We start from the raw sequence: 17,149 nt of genomic DNA on the forward strand, positions 1-17,149 counted from the left end.
AGAGAATCACAATAAAACTTTGACAATGTAGTTACTACCCGATTTTCATGGGGAAATTTACGCTTAACAAACTTAACGAACGTTTCCCTTAGCAACGTAAGTTTTTGTCTCAACTATGGCTGTAAGTCAAGGACTACCTGTATATCTAACTCCATATGTAATACATATGCAAACTTTTTTTAAAAAAAATGTATTCGTATTCAAATGCTCAGCCCAGAGGAACATTATTTTTTCAGATCCTAGATCCACGAAGTGTTGTCAGTAACCCTCTGTGTATAGATGAAAGTTGTTTATTGGGGAAATAATGATAAAATCTATTTAAATATTGACCAGATTTGAATAAATATAACCTTCACTGTATAGGGACGTGGCGGCTCAGTGGCTAAGACCCTGTGATTGTAAATCAGAAAGGTCAGCAGTTTGAATCTCTAGCACTGCGTAACAGAGTGAGCTCCCGTTACTTGTCTCAACTTCTGCCAACCTAGCAGTTCGAAAGCACATTAAAAAGGCAAGTAAAAAGATAGGAACCGCCTTTGGTGGGAAGGTAACAGTGTTCCGTGCACTTTTGGCATTGAGTCATGCCGGCCACGACCACGGAGACGTCTTTGGTCAGCGTTGGCTCTTCGGTTTTGAAATGGAGATGAGCACCACCCCCTAGGGTCGGGAATGACTAGCACATATGTGCGAGGGGAACCTTTACCTTAATCTTCACTGTAAAACACAATTGCGTTTTTTAGAGCTCTTTGTTGTATTAAAAGTCATTTGCAGCTCTTTTTAAGCGCTGCTGAGGCAGTGAAGTAAGTATTGTAATTTCCCAGGGTTTTGTAATAACAAACCTGGCTACTAATAACAGGAATCGGTTTGGTTTCTTACAAGTCTTTGGATGTTGGAACAATAAACCCAAAGCAGGATTTTTTGTGAAACAATTGGAGATTTCCCCCCATTTCTTCAAAAAAAAGTCCCTGCTTACAAACCAATGTAAACATCTTCCAGTGGTTTAGAGACATAGAATTACAAAATTGTAGAGTTGAAAGCAATCCTAAGGATTACCCACTTCATTGCACTTTATACATAGTATTGTAGGCTGGAAGGGGCCTTGGAAGCCTTATTGTCAAACCCCCTTCAAAAAGAATTATACTATCCATGAAAAGTGGTTATTTAACCTCTTCTTAGGGATGTGGTGGCTCAGTGGCTAAGACTCTGAGCTTGTCAATCAGAAGATTGGCAGTTCAGCAGTTTGAATCCCTAGTGCCTCGTAATGGCGTGAGCTCCCATTACTTGTCCCAGCTTCTGCCAACCTAGCAGTTCGAAAGCATATAAAAATGCAAGTAGAAAAATAGGATCCACCTTTGATGGGAAGGAACAGTGTTCCGTGAGCCTTCGGCCTTTAGTCATGCCGGCAACATGACCATAGAGACAATGCTGGCTCTTTGGCTTAGAAACGGAGATGAGTACCTCCCGTAGAACCGGAAATGACTAGCACAAATGTGCGAGGGAACCTTTACCTTAACCTCATACAAACTTCCAAAATAGAGAAAACTACAGCTTCTGCAAGAAGACTGCTCCATTTCTGTACATACGTGATCATTAGGAAGAATGGTAAAAGGAATGGCAGTAGGAAAACTAATGGAAAGAGGAAAAACATTGCCTGTAAAGAGGTGCAACTTCTAATCTTATGAGCACAAATTAGAAAGATGCTAATTTATCGAATGCAATTTTAGCAGAGTGTCCCCTGAAGAATTATCTTCCCAGTCAGTTATTGACGATTTTGCTGAAATATATTTGAAAGGAATTATGGTCCATTCAGAGTTCCAACATGATTAGATAATTCTTTTTTCTTTGAATGCTAGCATGATAACAGATTAACACAGTTGGAAGGGACCTTACAGGTCATCTAGTCCAACCCCTCGCTCAAGCAAGAGACCCTATTTCTGACAAATGGCAGTCACTGGAAGCTTTTCTTGAAAGTCTCCAGTGATGAAGCTCCCACAACTTCCGAAGGCAACTTCTGTTCCATGCATTGATTGTTCTCACTGTCAGAAAATTTATCCTTATTTCCAGGTTGAATCTCTCCTTGTTAACTTTCCATCCATTATTCCTTGTCTTCGGAAAACAGCTTGACCCCTTCCTCTTTGTGGCAGCCCCTCAAATATTGGAAGACTGCTATCATGTCTTTGCAACAGAGAATAAAACCTGTATATAGTTTTTTTTTAAAAAAAATACTTCAACTTCAGCGCCCTTGACTGCAGGTTGAGCTCACATTATAAAAAAAAAAACAAGACAAATACAACACAAAAAATAGAAACCCAAGGGAAATAAACAACATGGCATATCCGGACTACTATAGCCAAACACATGTGACATATGGCAAACATATCTAACAACGGGGTTCCATCCAACCTACCCCAAAGTCTGGGAGAACAACCAGATCTTTTAGGATTTCTGGAATGTCAGCAGGGTAGGAAACATCTGGATCTTTGGGGGGGGGGCTTATTCCAGAAGGCAGGCACCACAGCAGAGAATACATTGCTGCTTACTTGTTTTCACTGTTTTAAACAGGGATCCTCGCTTCCAAAAAACTTTGCGGTTGGGACAAAAACAGAATGGTCCATAATTAACTCTGAACCATACATTTAAATAAAATACACTAAATGTAAAACATGTCATTAGTCTGACTACTCTCTGTGTATTTAATAAGATTTCCTTCCGTGACTTTAGAAATTACCATTTGGCGGGAACATCTGGTTACAGAAGGCTGTAACGAAAGCTTTTGAAAGGGTCTCTAAGGGCACCCCCTTTGGTTTTAAAGCCAGCCGAAGAAATTGCAAATGTTTTTACTACTGCAGCTCTGAACAGAACAGAATAACAGAGTTGGAAGGGACCTTGGAGATCTTCTAGTTTAATCCCCTGCTTATGCAGGAAACCCTACACCACTTCAGACAAATGGTTGTTCAATATCTTCTTAGGAACTTCCAGTGTTGGAGCATTCACAACTTCAGGAGACAAGTTGTTCCACTGGTGAATTGTTCTGTCAGGAAATTTCTCCTCAGTTCTAGGTTGCTTCTCTCCTTGATTAGTTTCCACCCATTGCTTCTTGTCCTGCCCTCAGGTGCTTTGGAGAATAGCTTGACCCCCTCTTCTTTGTGGCATCCGCTGAGATATTGGAACACTTTATGCTCTGTGCATAAAAAGCATTATCGAGTCAAGCACATTTCCAATGAGAGGAGTCTGTTCTGACCCAGGCTTCCTTAACAAGCATGAAGCAGAGTCTTGGTCCCGGCAAAACTTCTTATATTTACACAACTGTGAATTCCTTTCATTCAGTCAGCAAGGCTTTAGCAAACAGTCTTTCAAAGGAATATTTATCAACACGAACCTTATCTCGTTTGAAGAGCTGCCAAATAACTAGTTTCCAAACGCAAGGCAAGGCAACACTTGGCACAGAGTCTCATATAGTCACAAACAGAACTTTCCACTCTTGAAACGACCGAAGGAATGAATTGTTTCCTGCAAAAGCCCACTCCCCATTTGCTCCTCTTTTGTTTCCTATGGGAGGAGCCAATCACCTCCAAGATGTGGCTTTACTCCCAAGCTGACTCTGATTTCTTAGTTGTTCTTGTCTTCTGGAAGCTCTGCGCATGTGCATGCTCGGAACAGGCTCCAGCTGTTCCTCTGCCTCACTGCTGTCTAGCTCCCTCTGTGCCTCTGACGCAGAGCCCTTGTCTGAGCTTTTCTCAGGCCTCAAGATGGGCCCATGTTCCTCCCCAACCTCCTCACTGTCTGACTCTGCTGCCAACTCTGTTGGCCACCAGCGGGCCACAAGCTGTGTGTACAAATTCCCTCTTTTTAGTCCCCAGGAGTTACGGTGCTTCAACTCATTTGCATTTCACCCTAAAACTCGGGCTCACCATCTTGAATTCCTTGGAGGCTTCTGATTAGAATAGCACTCCCCTCCCCCTCCCTTACCCCCACTGATATTTTGGGAATTAGAAGGCCAGCTCGGAATCCCCACAGGTTTTGGCAGCCAGAGAGGACTTGAGCATCCGTGATATGTTGTAGACCTACCAAGAATCCTTCATCCTTCTGAGTCCTGCTAATCCTCTTAGAGCCCGGCTTTAATCGGGAGATATTTACAAGCGCTCGTCTGTTTCAGCAGGCAAAAATCTTAGGCAAAAATAGCATTCGGGAGAAGGCTTAACTTTCACCGAATTGATTTCTCTAACTCGATCTGAGAAATTTCTCTGCTTCCCCTCCCCCCCTCTCTGTTTTTTTCCCTCTCCCTTTGGCTTTAGTTTTTGCTGGAACCTTGATGCTGTCCAGGTTCAGAATAAGCTGTTGTCAAAATTACCTTCTGCCTCCTGTGTTTATTTTAGAGCGACTTTGCAGTAATCCTTTAGTTAAAACTATTGCAGGCTTCCGAACGAGAATAGCCTGTTGCTCCTGGATTTTTCTATGACGAATGGAAGCAGATGTGCCTGTACATACACGCAGACAGAGAGTTGAGCTTATGGGTGCCCAAGAAAGAATTTTGCAAATGTTTTCTAATGGATGGGATAGGCATGATTGTGCTACCCTGTTTCCCTGAAAATAAGACCTCCCCAGATAATAAGCCCAATTGGGCTTTTGAGTGCATGCGCTGAAATAAACCCTCCCCCAAAAATAAGCCCTCTATGAAAATATTGCAACACAGCAGCAGCCATGAGGTGACCACGCTCACTGCCTCCTGCACCTCAAAAATAATAAGAGCTTCCCGAAAATAAGGCCAAGCGCTTATTTTGGGGGGGGGGGTTTCAAAAGAAAATAAGACCCTGTCTTATTTTCATGGAAACACAGTATGTTGTATTACAAGAAAAAAATTGAAAATTCTCCAGGGTTTTTGGTTTTGTTTATCTTTAACATAAAGGAACATGACCAAAACAAGACATGAATTCAGTTTAAGCAACAGAGGAGTTTCTGTGCATAAGGGCAGTTTAGATTAGAACCTGAATGTCTCCGCTTCTAGTTCGACACTATCACTACTGGCTTTGGGCTTTGGCAGAGAATTTAAGCAGTTGGACTTCCAGCAGGTCTAGATGAGACATGTTTAAGAATTGCTGACTCATTCAGTATATGAACATCCAAAATAAATGATAGTAGTCAGCTCAGCTGTTCAGAATAACAATATCCCCAATTATGAGTCACCTGGCAATATATTCACAAGGTCATATGTATATTTTAAAAGTGTGCAAATGAGAGAGAGAGTGGGGGGAGGGAAAGAAGGGAGGGGGGAAAGAGAAGAGAAAGAGAAGAGAAGGAAGATGGGAATAGAGGACAGGAGAGGAGAGAATTGAAAGAAGAGGAGAGAGGAGAGAAGGAAGATGAGAGGAGAAAATATGAGAGGAGAGAAGAGGGGAGAGAAGGAAGATGAGAAGAGGGGCGAGGAGAGAAGAGGGGAGAGGAGAGGAGAGAAAGAAGATGAGAGGAGAGAAGATGAAATGAGAGAAGAGGGGAGGAGAGGAGGAGAGGAAAGAAAGAAGATGGGAGGGAAGAGGAGAGGAGAGAAAATATGAGAGGAGAGGAGAGAAGAGAAGAGAGGGCAGAGGAGAGGAACATCAAGGATTGGCATAGTTCAATCCAGGGCTACATATATTCCTTCCCATTGGGTTCCTCATTTTCTTCATTTTTTAACTTTTCTTGCTATCATATGATCAATTCAATTTGTTTTGCATAGAGGTGGCAAATCCGTGGCCCTTTAGATATTGTTGAACTCATTCTCCATTGGCCAGGCTAACTGAGGATGCTGGAATTGTAATACATTAACATCTGAAGGGTGCAGGTTGCATATTAAATGTTGAGGATAGGGTGTCCCCCCCCCCTTTATTGTTTATCAAGATGACTTGCCAGAGATTGAGCTACCGTACAAATACAGATGATTGCGTGTGGGGAAGAAAGAAAAACCTTGAAACCAGAGCGGTATGGAAAATCGGGACGCCCAAAGGAAAAGGATCAAAGAGAACATCTATAGAAAGGGACTCCATTGAAAGGCTTGTGCAAAGCTCTCGCATATTTGCAGACGAAATCCTTTCTTTACAAAATTGTGAAAAAAATAATAATTGTGTGGGTTTTTTCCCCCAATAAACCAGTGAATCTCTGAGACACTTTTCTTTCCAGTTAGCCATTTGTATGGATTTGGCCTGGTAGATGCAGAATCTCTGGTGGTGGAAGCCAAGAGATGGAAGACCGTTCCTGCCCAGCACATCTGTGTGGGAACCTCAAATAAGAAGCCTTGGTGAGTGTCCTGAGAGTGCTCACATCTGGATGGATTGACTCTTTGACTGATTCTTGGCCATGATGTCAGTGCCGAGTATCCTCCGCTCAGTGTGACTGTGGGGTCCCATATCAAACTGTAGATCAGATTGTGACTGGCTGTAAGTCAAGGGCATAACCAGGGTAATGGAAAGGGGAGAAGGAAAGAGGAGGGAGGAAGCATGGTGTGAAGCAAACCAGTGGTGGGTTCGGACTGGTTCAGACTGGTTTGGCCGAACCAATAGTGGTTTGGTGGTCTGGGTCGCTGGAATTGGCAGCGACCTAAGCCTGCCACACCCCCAAACCGGTTCCCCGGGCAGCGCCAACAGTGGCGGCACCGTGTTTTTTGGTTCTGCACATGTGCAGAATGATTTTAATTGTACTGTGCATGCATGTGCAGCGCACATCAAGTGCCCGCATGCACGAAGCACGCACATGAGCGAACCGGCAGTAGTGCCACCTGAACCCACCTCTGAAGCAAATGTATCATCAACTTTTAAGGACCCCATGATCCCTTGCTGGGTGGAATCCTGGCAACTGAATGGAGCTGAGTATTTACTGGCCAAATGCCCTTCCTGTCGCCAGTGCGGAGTTTTGTTCAGCAGATATTTTCTCATTGTGCCCAGAGAGAGAAATATCTGCCTCTCCCTAGGATCGATCTCACAGCCTCCTGATTGTGAGTCAGGAGCTCCATCTCTAGGCCACCACACCACCCATGTGAAGTAAACATATACCTGCACTAAACACTTTTACCTTGCAGTGTTTTGCTTGAAGGTCTCAATTGTCCGTCATGAAAACTGACATGACCTGGAAAAACTGCAGGCTCTTTTAAACACACACCTGCATCGAGACAGCTGGAAATATACTAGCAAGAGATAGAATGCCCCACAACTTTGTCCCTTGTGGGTTTTAACTCAAACGCAGCATCTGAACTTCCCTGGGCATGGGACTGCTTTATTATGAGGTTGCTTTGGCTTGTTCCTTGCAAGACTATGCTCACAGATATGTCCCTAAATCTTCTCAAGCTTTTCCCCAACTCTTTTGTTGTTGTTGTTGCTGCTGCTGCTGCTGTTGTTGTTTTAGTTCTTGGTTCCTTCTAAAAGTTTCTTTTCTCCTGATTTAATTTGGCACGGCTTTTCTGATGACAAACCGTTCTAATTACCAACTTGTGCAAAACCTTTTCTGAAACCCCAGAGGTGGCTGAAAGTTAATTCACTTTGGCCTTTGCTCGTAATTCCATGCACGTACAAACAATTCTCCTCCTCCTGTTCGGGGTGAGGATTCACAAAGGAAAATATTATTAGATGTAGCTAAACAGTGTTCTGGTTTTACACTAAGACTGCATAAATGATTTCCACTGCCTGTTTTAGAATCAGTGCAGTGAAATAGTTATGCCTTTGTAACCATGAAACTTCGACTCAATCTCCCTGTTTAAGCCCACTCTACTTCATGCTAGAGGTGTTGTGAATGCACAAGTAAGAAAGGACCATGACCTCTCGGAAAAGGAGAAAAACTGAATGGATAGTAAGCATTTGATAACAATTCCTTACTTATAAAGGGACAAGAATTGCTTTCTTTGCATGACACAGAATATACATTAACATGGGAATAGAAAGACGGAAAGTAACTAAAATAAAACACACGCTCACCCCATCTAAATATTTGATGTTCATTTGTATCTCCAGAGCAGCTGTATGACTATATGCACATGCACACACATGCTGTGCCATGCGTTATTAAATAAATGACTTCAGCATGTACATTTCACCTCTGATTTCACCTGTGATGTTTTGGAGACATTGGCAGAAATACATCCAGATTTGTGGGGTTTCACACCTGCCCTTAGTTTCATAGTTCACCAGGAGACAATATTAGTTCTCTTCGTCATCAAGTTTTCCCTCCGCAATTGTTTCCCTTCCTCGAATGCTTCCAATTTGTGCAGCTGTGCAGTTCCCAGAGTTGTCGATCCGGTCCCTCCACACCCTTTAGACCAGTGTTTCTCAACCTTGGTGACTTGAAGTCCTGTGGACTTCAACTCCCAGAATCCCCCAGCCAGCTGGGGGATTCTGGGAGTTGAAGTCCACAGGACTTCAAGTCACCAAGGTTGAGAAACACTGCTTTAGACATTTGGGTGGGGTGCTGGCTACCTTGATTACTTAGCCATCATCTTTCTATGATTGGACTCAGACGGGTAGAGATCTTCTATAGAGCCATGGGAAAAGAAGGTGGCATAAGGCTCAGTTTAAGACTCTATGAAGGCAACTCGATCAATGGTTTATATGAGATTCTATTTAAGCTTGGATTCATTTATTGAATTTATCATTCTTTGCCCTCTAATCCCAAAGGCGCTTTTTCAAGAGGCAACTGGACTTCCTTGTTTTGCTTTGAAGACATTTCGCTTCTCATCCAAGAAGCTTCTTCAGAGCTGAAGAAGATTCTTGGATGAGAAGCGAAACGTCTTGGACAACCATGACCTTGAGGACTGAGAATCTCCTTAGGCACTTTGCCCTCTAACTTACTTACCCTTTGCTCAGCTGTTCATTTTACTAGCAGTTTGAAGTAACAGCGGCACTGAAAAAAAGTGAGATACAACCGATCCTTGTCACAGCATTCTCACAGTCACATGATGGTGCTTGGCAACCAATGTGTACTTAACACGCTTCAATATCCCATAATCATGTGTTCTGACCCCCTCCCCCGTCCAGTAACGAATGCCGAGACAAGCTTAACTGGAATGTACTTTAATAGCAAGACACCAAGACCTCGGTGGCTGAAAGCCAAGCAGAACAAACAGATAAGGACCTTGGCAGCAACTCAGACAAACTCAGGCAGCAATAAACATAGATAAGGCTTGGCAGCAATCCAGCCTGCCAGCTCACAGTAATGTCCTCCGACATTCAATCCTGCATTGACTTCTGCAAAGAGGGGCGTGTGCACAAGTAGCTTTTTATAGTCTGGAGAGGAGCCTAATGACCACCAGTTGAGTACAATCACCTCCTGTAATTGTGTAATTGTTCCTGACCCCTAGTAGCTCTTCAATGGCGTGCATCCAGGAACAACTCACTACTGGCCTCCGGCTCACTCTCCCTTGTCTCCTCCCCACTGGTCCAAGGCTCAGGTGCCTCCTGGTGGCCAACCAGCCTCTCTGCGCCCTGTTCAGAGTCAGAACCCTGTCCAGGGTTCTCCACATCCTCCAGAGCCGACTCATAGGGCCCCTCGCTGTTGGAGTCTGGTGGCAGCTCCAACGGCTCCTGCTGGGCCACAACAGTCATGGGATCACCATTTCTGATCTTCCCAGCTGCCTTTCTGACAAAGCAAAGCCAATGTTCTGACCCAGCCTTAGCAGAATCAAGAAACAAAACCCCTTGTCCCAAAAAGCCCTCTTTATTTAACTATTGGTAATTCATGACATCCACACACAGAAAAGTCCAAGCAATAATCCTTCCAAGGGTTAACGGAAGTACAGAGCTCATCGGTTCCTTCAAAGATTTTTGCTTCCCATCCAGGAAGCTTCTTCAGAGCTGAAGAAGCTTCGTGGACGAGGAACAAAACTTCTGGGACAAGCATGACTTGGAGGTCTGTGAATCTCCATAGACACTTTGCCCTCTAACCTACTGAGTGCTTATCCTTTGGCTCAGCTGTTCATTTTACTAGCATTCGATTCTTTATTTGGACCATGGGGGCTGCTCAGCTAAAACCAAACAGCACAGAAGTGTCTCCTGCCGGCTTATGTAGCAACTTGGTAGGAAGCCAGGAAGAAACCAGTTTTGGGCTGCAGGCTGTGAGCAAAGAATTGGCTTTGCTTTGATCAAGGAAGTCTGTCCCGGCCATCCTTCACCTGGCTTTCATGATGTTCCCTGCGATTTACGACCTGAGCTGCTGCTTGGCTGTTCTCCCCTAGCAGTTGCTCAGTTCCATCTAAGGAACGGGAGAAAGTCTTCCAAGCAATCGAGAGCATTGATTAAAAGGATATTGTTTCCCCCATTTCTGCTAGCATCCAGCTTAGCAACAATGATGTCTGTCTTTGGGCTTGGCTTTTGATGACCAATTCCTTGACATCCCTAAGGCATCAAGATTACTCTAATGATTGAGCAGAAAGCAAAAGAACTCAAGGCGGGATCTAAGAAATAATAGTTGCCATGGTGTTATTCTTAATTTTCTTTGGTCCTTATCACCATAGGTTCACCGTGACCTATGGCACGCATGTCAGAAATGGCATGCAGCACCATCTCTATGGGCATGCCAGCTGTTGCCCGTTGCTCTTCTGGATTCCGTGAACCGGCCAGCTGGTATTCGTGTGTGCTGGAGTTCTAGAAACTGGAAGAGCAGCTCCTTGGTGCGCATGAGCAACTGACCAGCTGGTCTTTGCATGTGCATGCACATCAGAAACCAGGTGACTGGTGCGCATGTACACACCAGAAATAGGAATTGAGCTTCCCTGTCCGTGCATGCGCTGAGGGAGCTGTTCTTCCAGTTTATGGCATTCCCACGCGCACGCGCCCCCATTTCGGCACTCAGTGCGGAAAAGGTTCGCCAACACTGACCTAATACTTTTAATTTTTATATGCTGTTTTTAAAAAGGTATCTTGATTATTTTACTCAACCCATCAAGATAGTGCTATGTTGGACATGTGGGGAAATGGTTACAAAGCTCAGAGCAGAATAACAGAATTGGAAGGGACCTTGGAGGTCTTCTAGTCCAACCCCTTGCTTAGCAGGAAACTCTATACCATTTCAGGCAAATAGTTGTCCAGTCTCTTCTTAAAAACTTCCAGTGTTGGAGCATTCACAACTTCTGGAGGCAATTTCTCCTTGGTTCTAGACTCTTTTCTCCTTGATTAATTTCCATCCATTGCTTCTTGTCTTGCCTTCAGGTGCTTTGGAGAATAGCTTAACCCCCTCTTTTTTGTGGCAGCCCCTGAGATATTGGAACACTGCTATCATGTCACCCCTAGTCCTTCTTTTCCTTTAACTAGGAAATTCCAATTCCAGCAACCAATCTTTATATGTTTTAGCTTCCTGCCCCCTAATCATCTTTGTTGCTCTTCTCTGCACTTCTTCTAGAGTCCTAAGATGTATGAAGTCATCAATGAAGTTAGCATAAAAAAACCCAAAATTCCTCATTAAGAATAGCATCATGGCTTCAAAATCTAGGACTGGTTTGGACAAAACTCAACAGCAATTTTTCTTGCAGCTGTTAATAATAATAGGATTGCCAACATGATTGCCAACATCCAGTGATGGATATGACACAAGAAGTAGAAGAATAGCACTAATCTGAATAGCACTAATCTGAAAAGGGAGACCACAGCATACCTTCAACATGACAAAAAAGCCTTCCACGTTGCCTCTTTTATCTTGTACTAGCTGATAATCTGGCATTGCCCGGGTATTTATTTATCCTAATCCATACATTTGTCCTCAAAAATAATCCCGGACCAAACATAATTTCAAATATTGACAACAATACCAGTGTAACGTAGGATTGGATTTCCTAGAAAACCTTGAATTCTCTGCCCTTTCATTCTCTGTTTGGCATTGGCGCTGGGGACGGCTTCAACTGCACGTTGAGGACCACCGAGCAGAACAGCGAAATCATACTGCATGCAAGTAATGTTTTGAAGTTCACTTACAAAGATCTTTTCTCTCCAAGAAATGACATCACCGCTCATGGTTTTCATAGACTCTCCTTTTATGAGTAAGCCAAAAAATAAAAGACAAGTAACATCCTCCTCCAGAGGAACCTTCACCAGATGCTCAAAAGCATATCCACAGAGCGAGTCTGAAACCAATGAGCAAGCCTCTCCCTGTAAATTAGACATTAGCAATATGTTTTGGATTCTAAGTGAGAAGTTGATTTATTGCTGGTGGCAATGCAGCAGAATCAATGCCCCTCTCCCTCTTAAAGCATGGAACCCTTCACTTGAAAGAGAACCCAGAATGCTATCTTCTTCTAAAGGGAAATGATTAAAAACAGTTGTAGGACTGAGGTTGGAAGCTGCCCTGTGTTAAATCATTTTTGCCTTTGGTGAATAGCCTAGCCTAGCCTAGCCTAGCCTAGCCTAGCCTAGCATAGCATAGCATAGCATAGCATAGCATAGCATAGCATGGAGGAATGAAGAATAGAATAGAATAGAATAGAATAGAATAGAATAGAAATAGAACGGAACGGAACAGAACAGAACAGAATAGAATTCTTTATTGGCCAAGTGTGATTGGACACACAAAGAATTTGTCTTTGGTGCATATCCTCTCAGTGTACATAAAAAGACAAGATACATATAAGCATAAATGCATTTTGCATTTGATCTGCAAATCACATTTGCAGATGATACTAAGCTGGTAGGAATAGCTAACACCCTAGAAGATAGGCTCAAGATCCAGATGGATCTTGACAGACTTGAACACTAACAAAATGAAATTCAATGTAGAGAAAAGTAAAGTCCTACACTCAGGTAAGAATCACCAAAAAGACACATACAAACTGGGTGAAACCAGGCTTACTAGCAGTGACTGTGAGAGGGATCTTGGAGTCTTAGTGGACAACCAGCTAAATATGAACCAGCAGTGTGCAGAGGCAGCCAAAAAAGCCAATGCAATCCAATCCTAAATTGCATTAACACAGGGATACAATCAAGATCAAGTCAGGTACTAATACCACTCTATAAAGCTTTAGTAAGACCACACCTATACTGCATCTAGTTTCGGTCACCATACTATAAAAAAGATGTTGAAGAAAGAGTGCAGAGAAGAGCAACCAAGATGATTAGGGGACTGGAGGCTAAAACATATGAAGAACAGTTACAGGAACTGGACATGGCTAGTCTAGTGAAGAGAAGGACCAGGGGAGACATGATAGCAGTCTTCCAGTATTTAAGAGGCTGCCGAAGAGAGGAGGGGGTCAAGCTATTTTCCAAAGCACCCAAAGGCCAGACAAGGAACAATGGATGGAAACTGGACAAGGAGAGATTCAACCGGGAAATAAGGAGAATTTTTCTGACAGTGGGAACAATCAACCCATGGAACAGAAGTTGCCTTCGGAGGTTGTGGGAATTTCATCACTGGAGGCTTTTAGGAATAGATGGGACTGCCATTTGTCAGAAATTGTGTAGGGTCTCCTGCTTGAGTGGGGGGTTGGACTAGATGACCTATAAGATCCCTTCCAACTCTGTTAATCTGTTAAATCATGCCCTGGTTTTAATCTGGCTCAATTTGTTCCGCAGTGAGTGACAATGACTCTTGGGAGTGACAAACAGGATTGGGGTGTTGGGTCTCCTGACTTGGAAATGATTGGGATGGATTACACCTTATATTTATCTGAATTTAGAGGAAATGGATTTGAGTTAATCTTAAGAATTAACATTTTGAAGGAAGTCTTCCCCGTGTGGATGCTGCCACTGTTTGAGAGATGTCAGTAGGCTTGTCTTTATTCTCTTTATTTTTGTTATTTCCAACCACACAGGTTCATCCCTGCCAATAAAACAATCCGAACTATGACTCTAACCAGCGCCTGTGCTGACAACCCGGAGCATCATGTGGTCTATTTGGAGCATGTCGTCGTACGGATTTCCATTGCGCATCCTCGGCGGGGAGATCTACAAATATACCTAACTTCTCCTTCAGGAACCAAGTCCCAGTTGCTGGCGAGGAGGTGAGTGGCACTGGATCTCATCCACAACACAATTGGGATTCTTGGATACCTCCCACTGTTTCCCCAAAGGAACTGATGGGAAGGGAGCTCAAGGGAGGGAGGGAGGGAGGGAGGGAGGGAGGAAGGCAAGTTTCTAATCTTCCCACAAGGCAACCAATGGGGTTGTCCAAAGAGCCAAAAAAGGGGGCGAGATGGAGAATTGAAGAAGTTGGCTTTGAAACAGGAAAGCAATGATCTTATTGCTGAAAATAATCTGGGAGGAGGACATGTGTCCTATGAATGCTGCCCTAAGTAACCTCAGTTGAGTCAAACTTTGAGGGTTTCTCAGAAGTAATGCATGGAGTTAGACTAGAAGACCTCCAAGGTCCCTTCTGAGACCATCATTCTGTAATCTGTATCTGCTTTTTGACCTGGATTGGCCATCGAATGATAACAAGCAGCCTTACTGAAGACTCAAGCATAGATATAGGGAAAAGAAAGGTTTTAAATGAGTGACTTTGTCTTCCATTTTTTCTTTTTTCCTCTGATGTTCCACCCTGATCTAGTAGTTTTCCTGGATGGATTCTAATTGTATTGCAGCCTTTTCTTCTTTGACATCCCAGAGAGATAACAGGACTTGGGTGACAGGAGATGTAATGAAATAGGTACTCCTTTAGCAATAGCAATAGCACTTAGACTTATATACCGCTTCACAGTGCTTTTACAGCCCTCTTTAAGCGGTTTACAGAGTCAGCCTCTTGCCCCCAACAATCTGGGTCCTCATTTTACCCACCTGGGAAGGATAGAAGGCTGAGTCAACCTTCAGCTGGTCAGGATCAAACTGCTGGCAGTGGGCAGATTTAGCCTGCGATACTGCATTCTAACCACTGTAAAGGGAAGGAAGGAAGGAAGGAAGGAAGGAAGGAAAATAGCAATAGCACTTAGACTTATATACCGCTTCACAGTGCTTTACAGCCCTCTCTTAAGCAGTTTACAGAGTCAACCTATTGTCCCCAACAATAATCTGGGTCCTCATTTTACCCACCTTGGAAAGATGGAAGACTGAGATTTGAACTGCAACTAGCAGTCAGTTGAAGTAGCCTGCAGTACTGCACTCTAACCACTGTGCCACCTCGGCTCCTTTCATGCTAAGCCAGAAAGAAGCAAGCCACCTTACATCTTAGCTGTAACTGACCCAGCCAGTTGAAAAGTGTGCTTGTAGCTTGCCAGTCGCCCCAGCCCATTTTATGGGACCTCTGATTATTGATCTCCTTCAACCCACGAGCCTTTTGCATAATTATATCTTTGTAACCACCCTTTCATCTGTACTGTTTCGTTTTCATATTCCAACTTGGTGATTTGAAATTCAGAAATCCAGTGGAAAGGAGGGGGAAAAAACGGGTTGTAGAGAGTGAGATTCTCCCTCCTTCGTTTCTCTTTCATCAGAGAAATAAAAGGTGCGATTTCATTTGCTGTGAACATGAACAAGAGGTCTTAATCATCCTTTATAAAAAGGCGGGTACCGTTTGCCCAGCCGAGTCAGGGTTGGCTGAGCCGCAAAACAGAAGTGCCCTTTGGACACAAATCATTGGGCAGCAGCGGTGCTGAAGCGAAGCAAAGTGGATGCATTTTGGGGCAGCCCCTTGGCAAGAACCAGCGGAGGAAAGCTGGTAGCACACGCAAGTGCATTAAAATTGAAATGTGTGTCTCTTTCCCGGCTGACTTTGTGGATTGCAAATTTTGATGACAAGCATTTGTCAGTCATTCTGTGGCCACATGTGCTTGTCATTCCGTTGGATGAGATGGCGGGGTGCCAAATCGGTTGTTTTAAACTTCACATTCTGGACATGAATTCCTGATTTAAAATTCAACACTCCAAAGATTGTAATTTGGATTTTTGTGTCATTTTCCTTTGGAGATATTATGGTATGCTATTATATAAAAGTAAAAAAGTTGAGATTTTATCTTATTACCTTATTCTACTGCTCCAGAAGGCATCAGAAATCAATGCTTTTTTCCTACCTTATACTTTTCTCTCTTCCCCCTTTCCTCCCCTATTTTATCTTTATCTTTTTATACACTTTTGTATTTTATGCTTGGTTAAAATTAATTAAATTATGAACCATGGAAACACAGGCTTTGCAAATGCATCTCTAGTGTAAGTCTCAAAATGGAAAAAAAAAAAGTCAAACTATTTCTTGGTTTCAAAATCAGAATACAACAGAGGTCTTTGAAGGGCTGCAGTTGGTTATGTTGTGGCCCTCCAGCAGCCAGTGGAGCTGGCAGCAGTTTCGGACAGTGAGGAGGTGGAACATGGGCCAGTCCTGGAGGCTGGAGAAGGCTGTGGTGGCTCTGTGGGCTCTGTGTTGGAGGCAGAGAGGGGGCCAAGGCTGTGTGCCAGTTATCAGCTGCCTTCAGAGTCAGACATCAGTGAGGCAGACAAACAGCTGGAGCCTGTTCCCAGTGTGCGTATGCACAGAGTTGCCAGACGAAGGGAACAGCTAAAGAACAGGGGTCGACTTGGGAGTAAGGCCACAGGTGGATGGTGAATGGCCCCTCCCAGAGGAAATAAAAGAGGAGCAAAAGGGGCATGGAGTTTCGAGACTCCTTGCCAAGTTTTGCAGATATTGGCCTGGCAGCTCTCCAAGCCAGATAAGGTCTGTGACTGTAAATCCTCCCTTGAAAGACTTTGCTGGATGTGAATGAGCAGAATTCACAGTCAATTAATAAAAGGGATTTTTGTCGGGACAAGGAGTTTGCTTCAGGCTCTTGGGAAGCCAAAATCAGAACAGATTATATAATAAATATGACACATATTTCATATTTATGCATACCTATATAACAGCTAGTTGGTGGATACAGATATTTCTTGAATCAGGTATCAGAGCATGGTTTCATTTATATTTTATTTAATTTACTGTCCAATCCCCCAAATCCTGGGAAGTTTACATGTTGACTTATTTGCGGTTTCTTCCAACCCATTGATTCCCCCCTCCCTCTGAATTACCTTCTATGAATACTTTAAAAGCAAAAGACTTGCAAACTGTGTTGCTTTGATGTATTTTACCCATAAATATCACTTGTCATAACGGGGTAACTAATTATTGAGTTTCTAAAATGTGATTCAAGACAGACGTTGAAACTCACACGGATAAGGAATCTCCTTATAAGATAGAAATCCAAAATTTACTTCCAGCTTGACTTTATAAGTTTAATGGCCCTTAAGCTTCAGAT

At 43.4% G+C, this 17,149-nt stretch overlaps 1 protein-coding gene across 2 annotated transcripts in view; it reads left to right on the top strand.

Moving 5' to 3' along the window:
• Nucleotides 1–17,149, top strand: part of PCSK6 (proprotein convertase subtilisin/kexin type 6) — a 126,814-nt gene that overhangs the window by 75,809 nt on the left and 33,856 nt on the right. For both annotated transcript variants that reach the window (XM_032232645.1, XM_032232644.1), the window contains exons 11-12: nucleotides 6,151–6,268; nucleotides 13,748–13,936. In XM_032232645.1, the coding sequence (XP_032088536.1) occupies nucleotides 6,151–6,268; nucleotides 13,748–13,936 (307 nt within the window). The remainder of the gene's footprint in view (nucleotides 1–6,150; nucleotides 6,269–13,747; nucleotides 13,937–17,149) is intronic.

Source organism: Thamnophis elegans, chromosome 16 (assembly GCF_009769535.1).
Source record: "Thamnophis elegans isolate rThaEle1 chromosome 16, rThaEle1.pri, whole genome shotgun sequence".
Classification (NCBI taxonomy): Eukaryota; Metazoa; Chordata; class Lepidosauria; order Squamata; family Colubridae; genus Thamnophis; species Thamnophis elegans.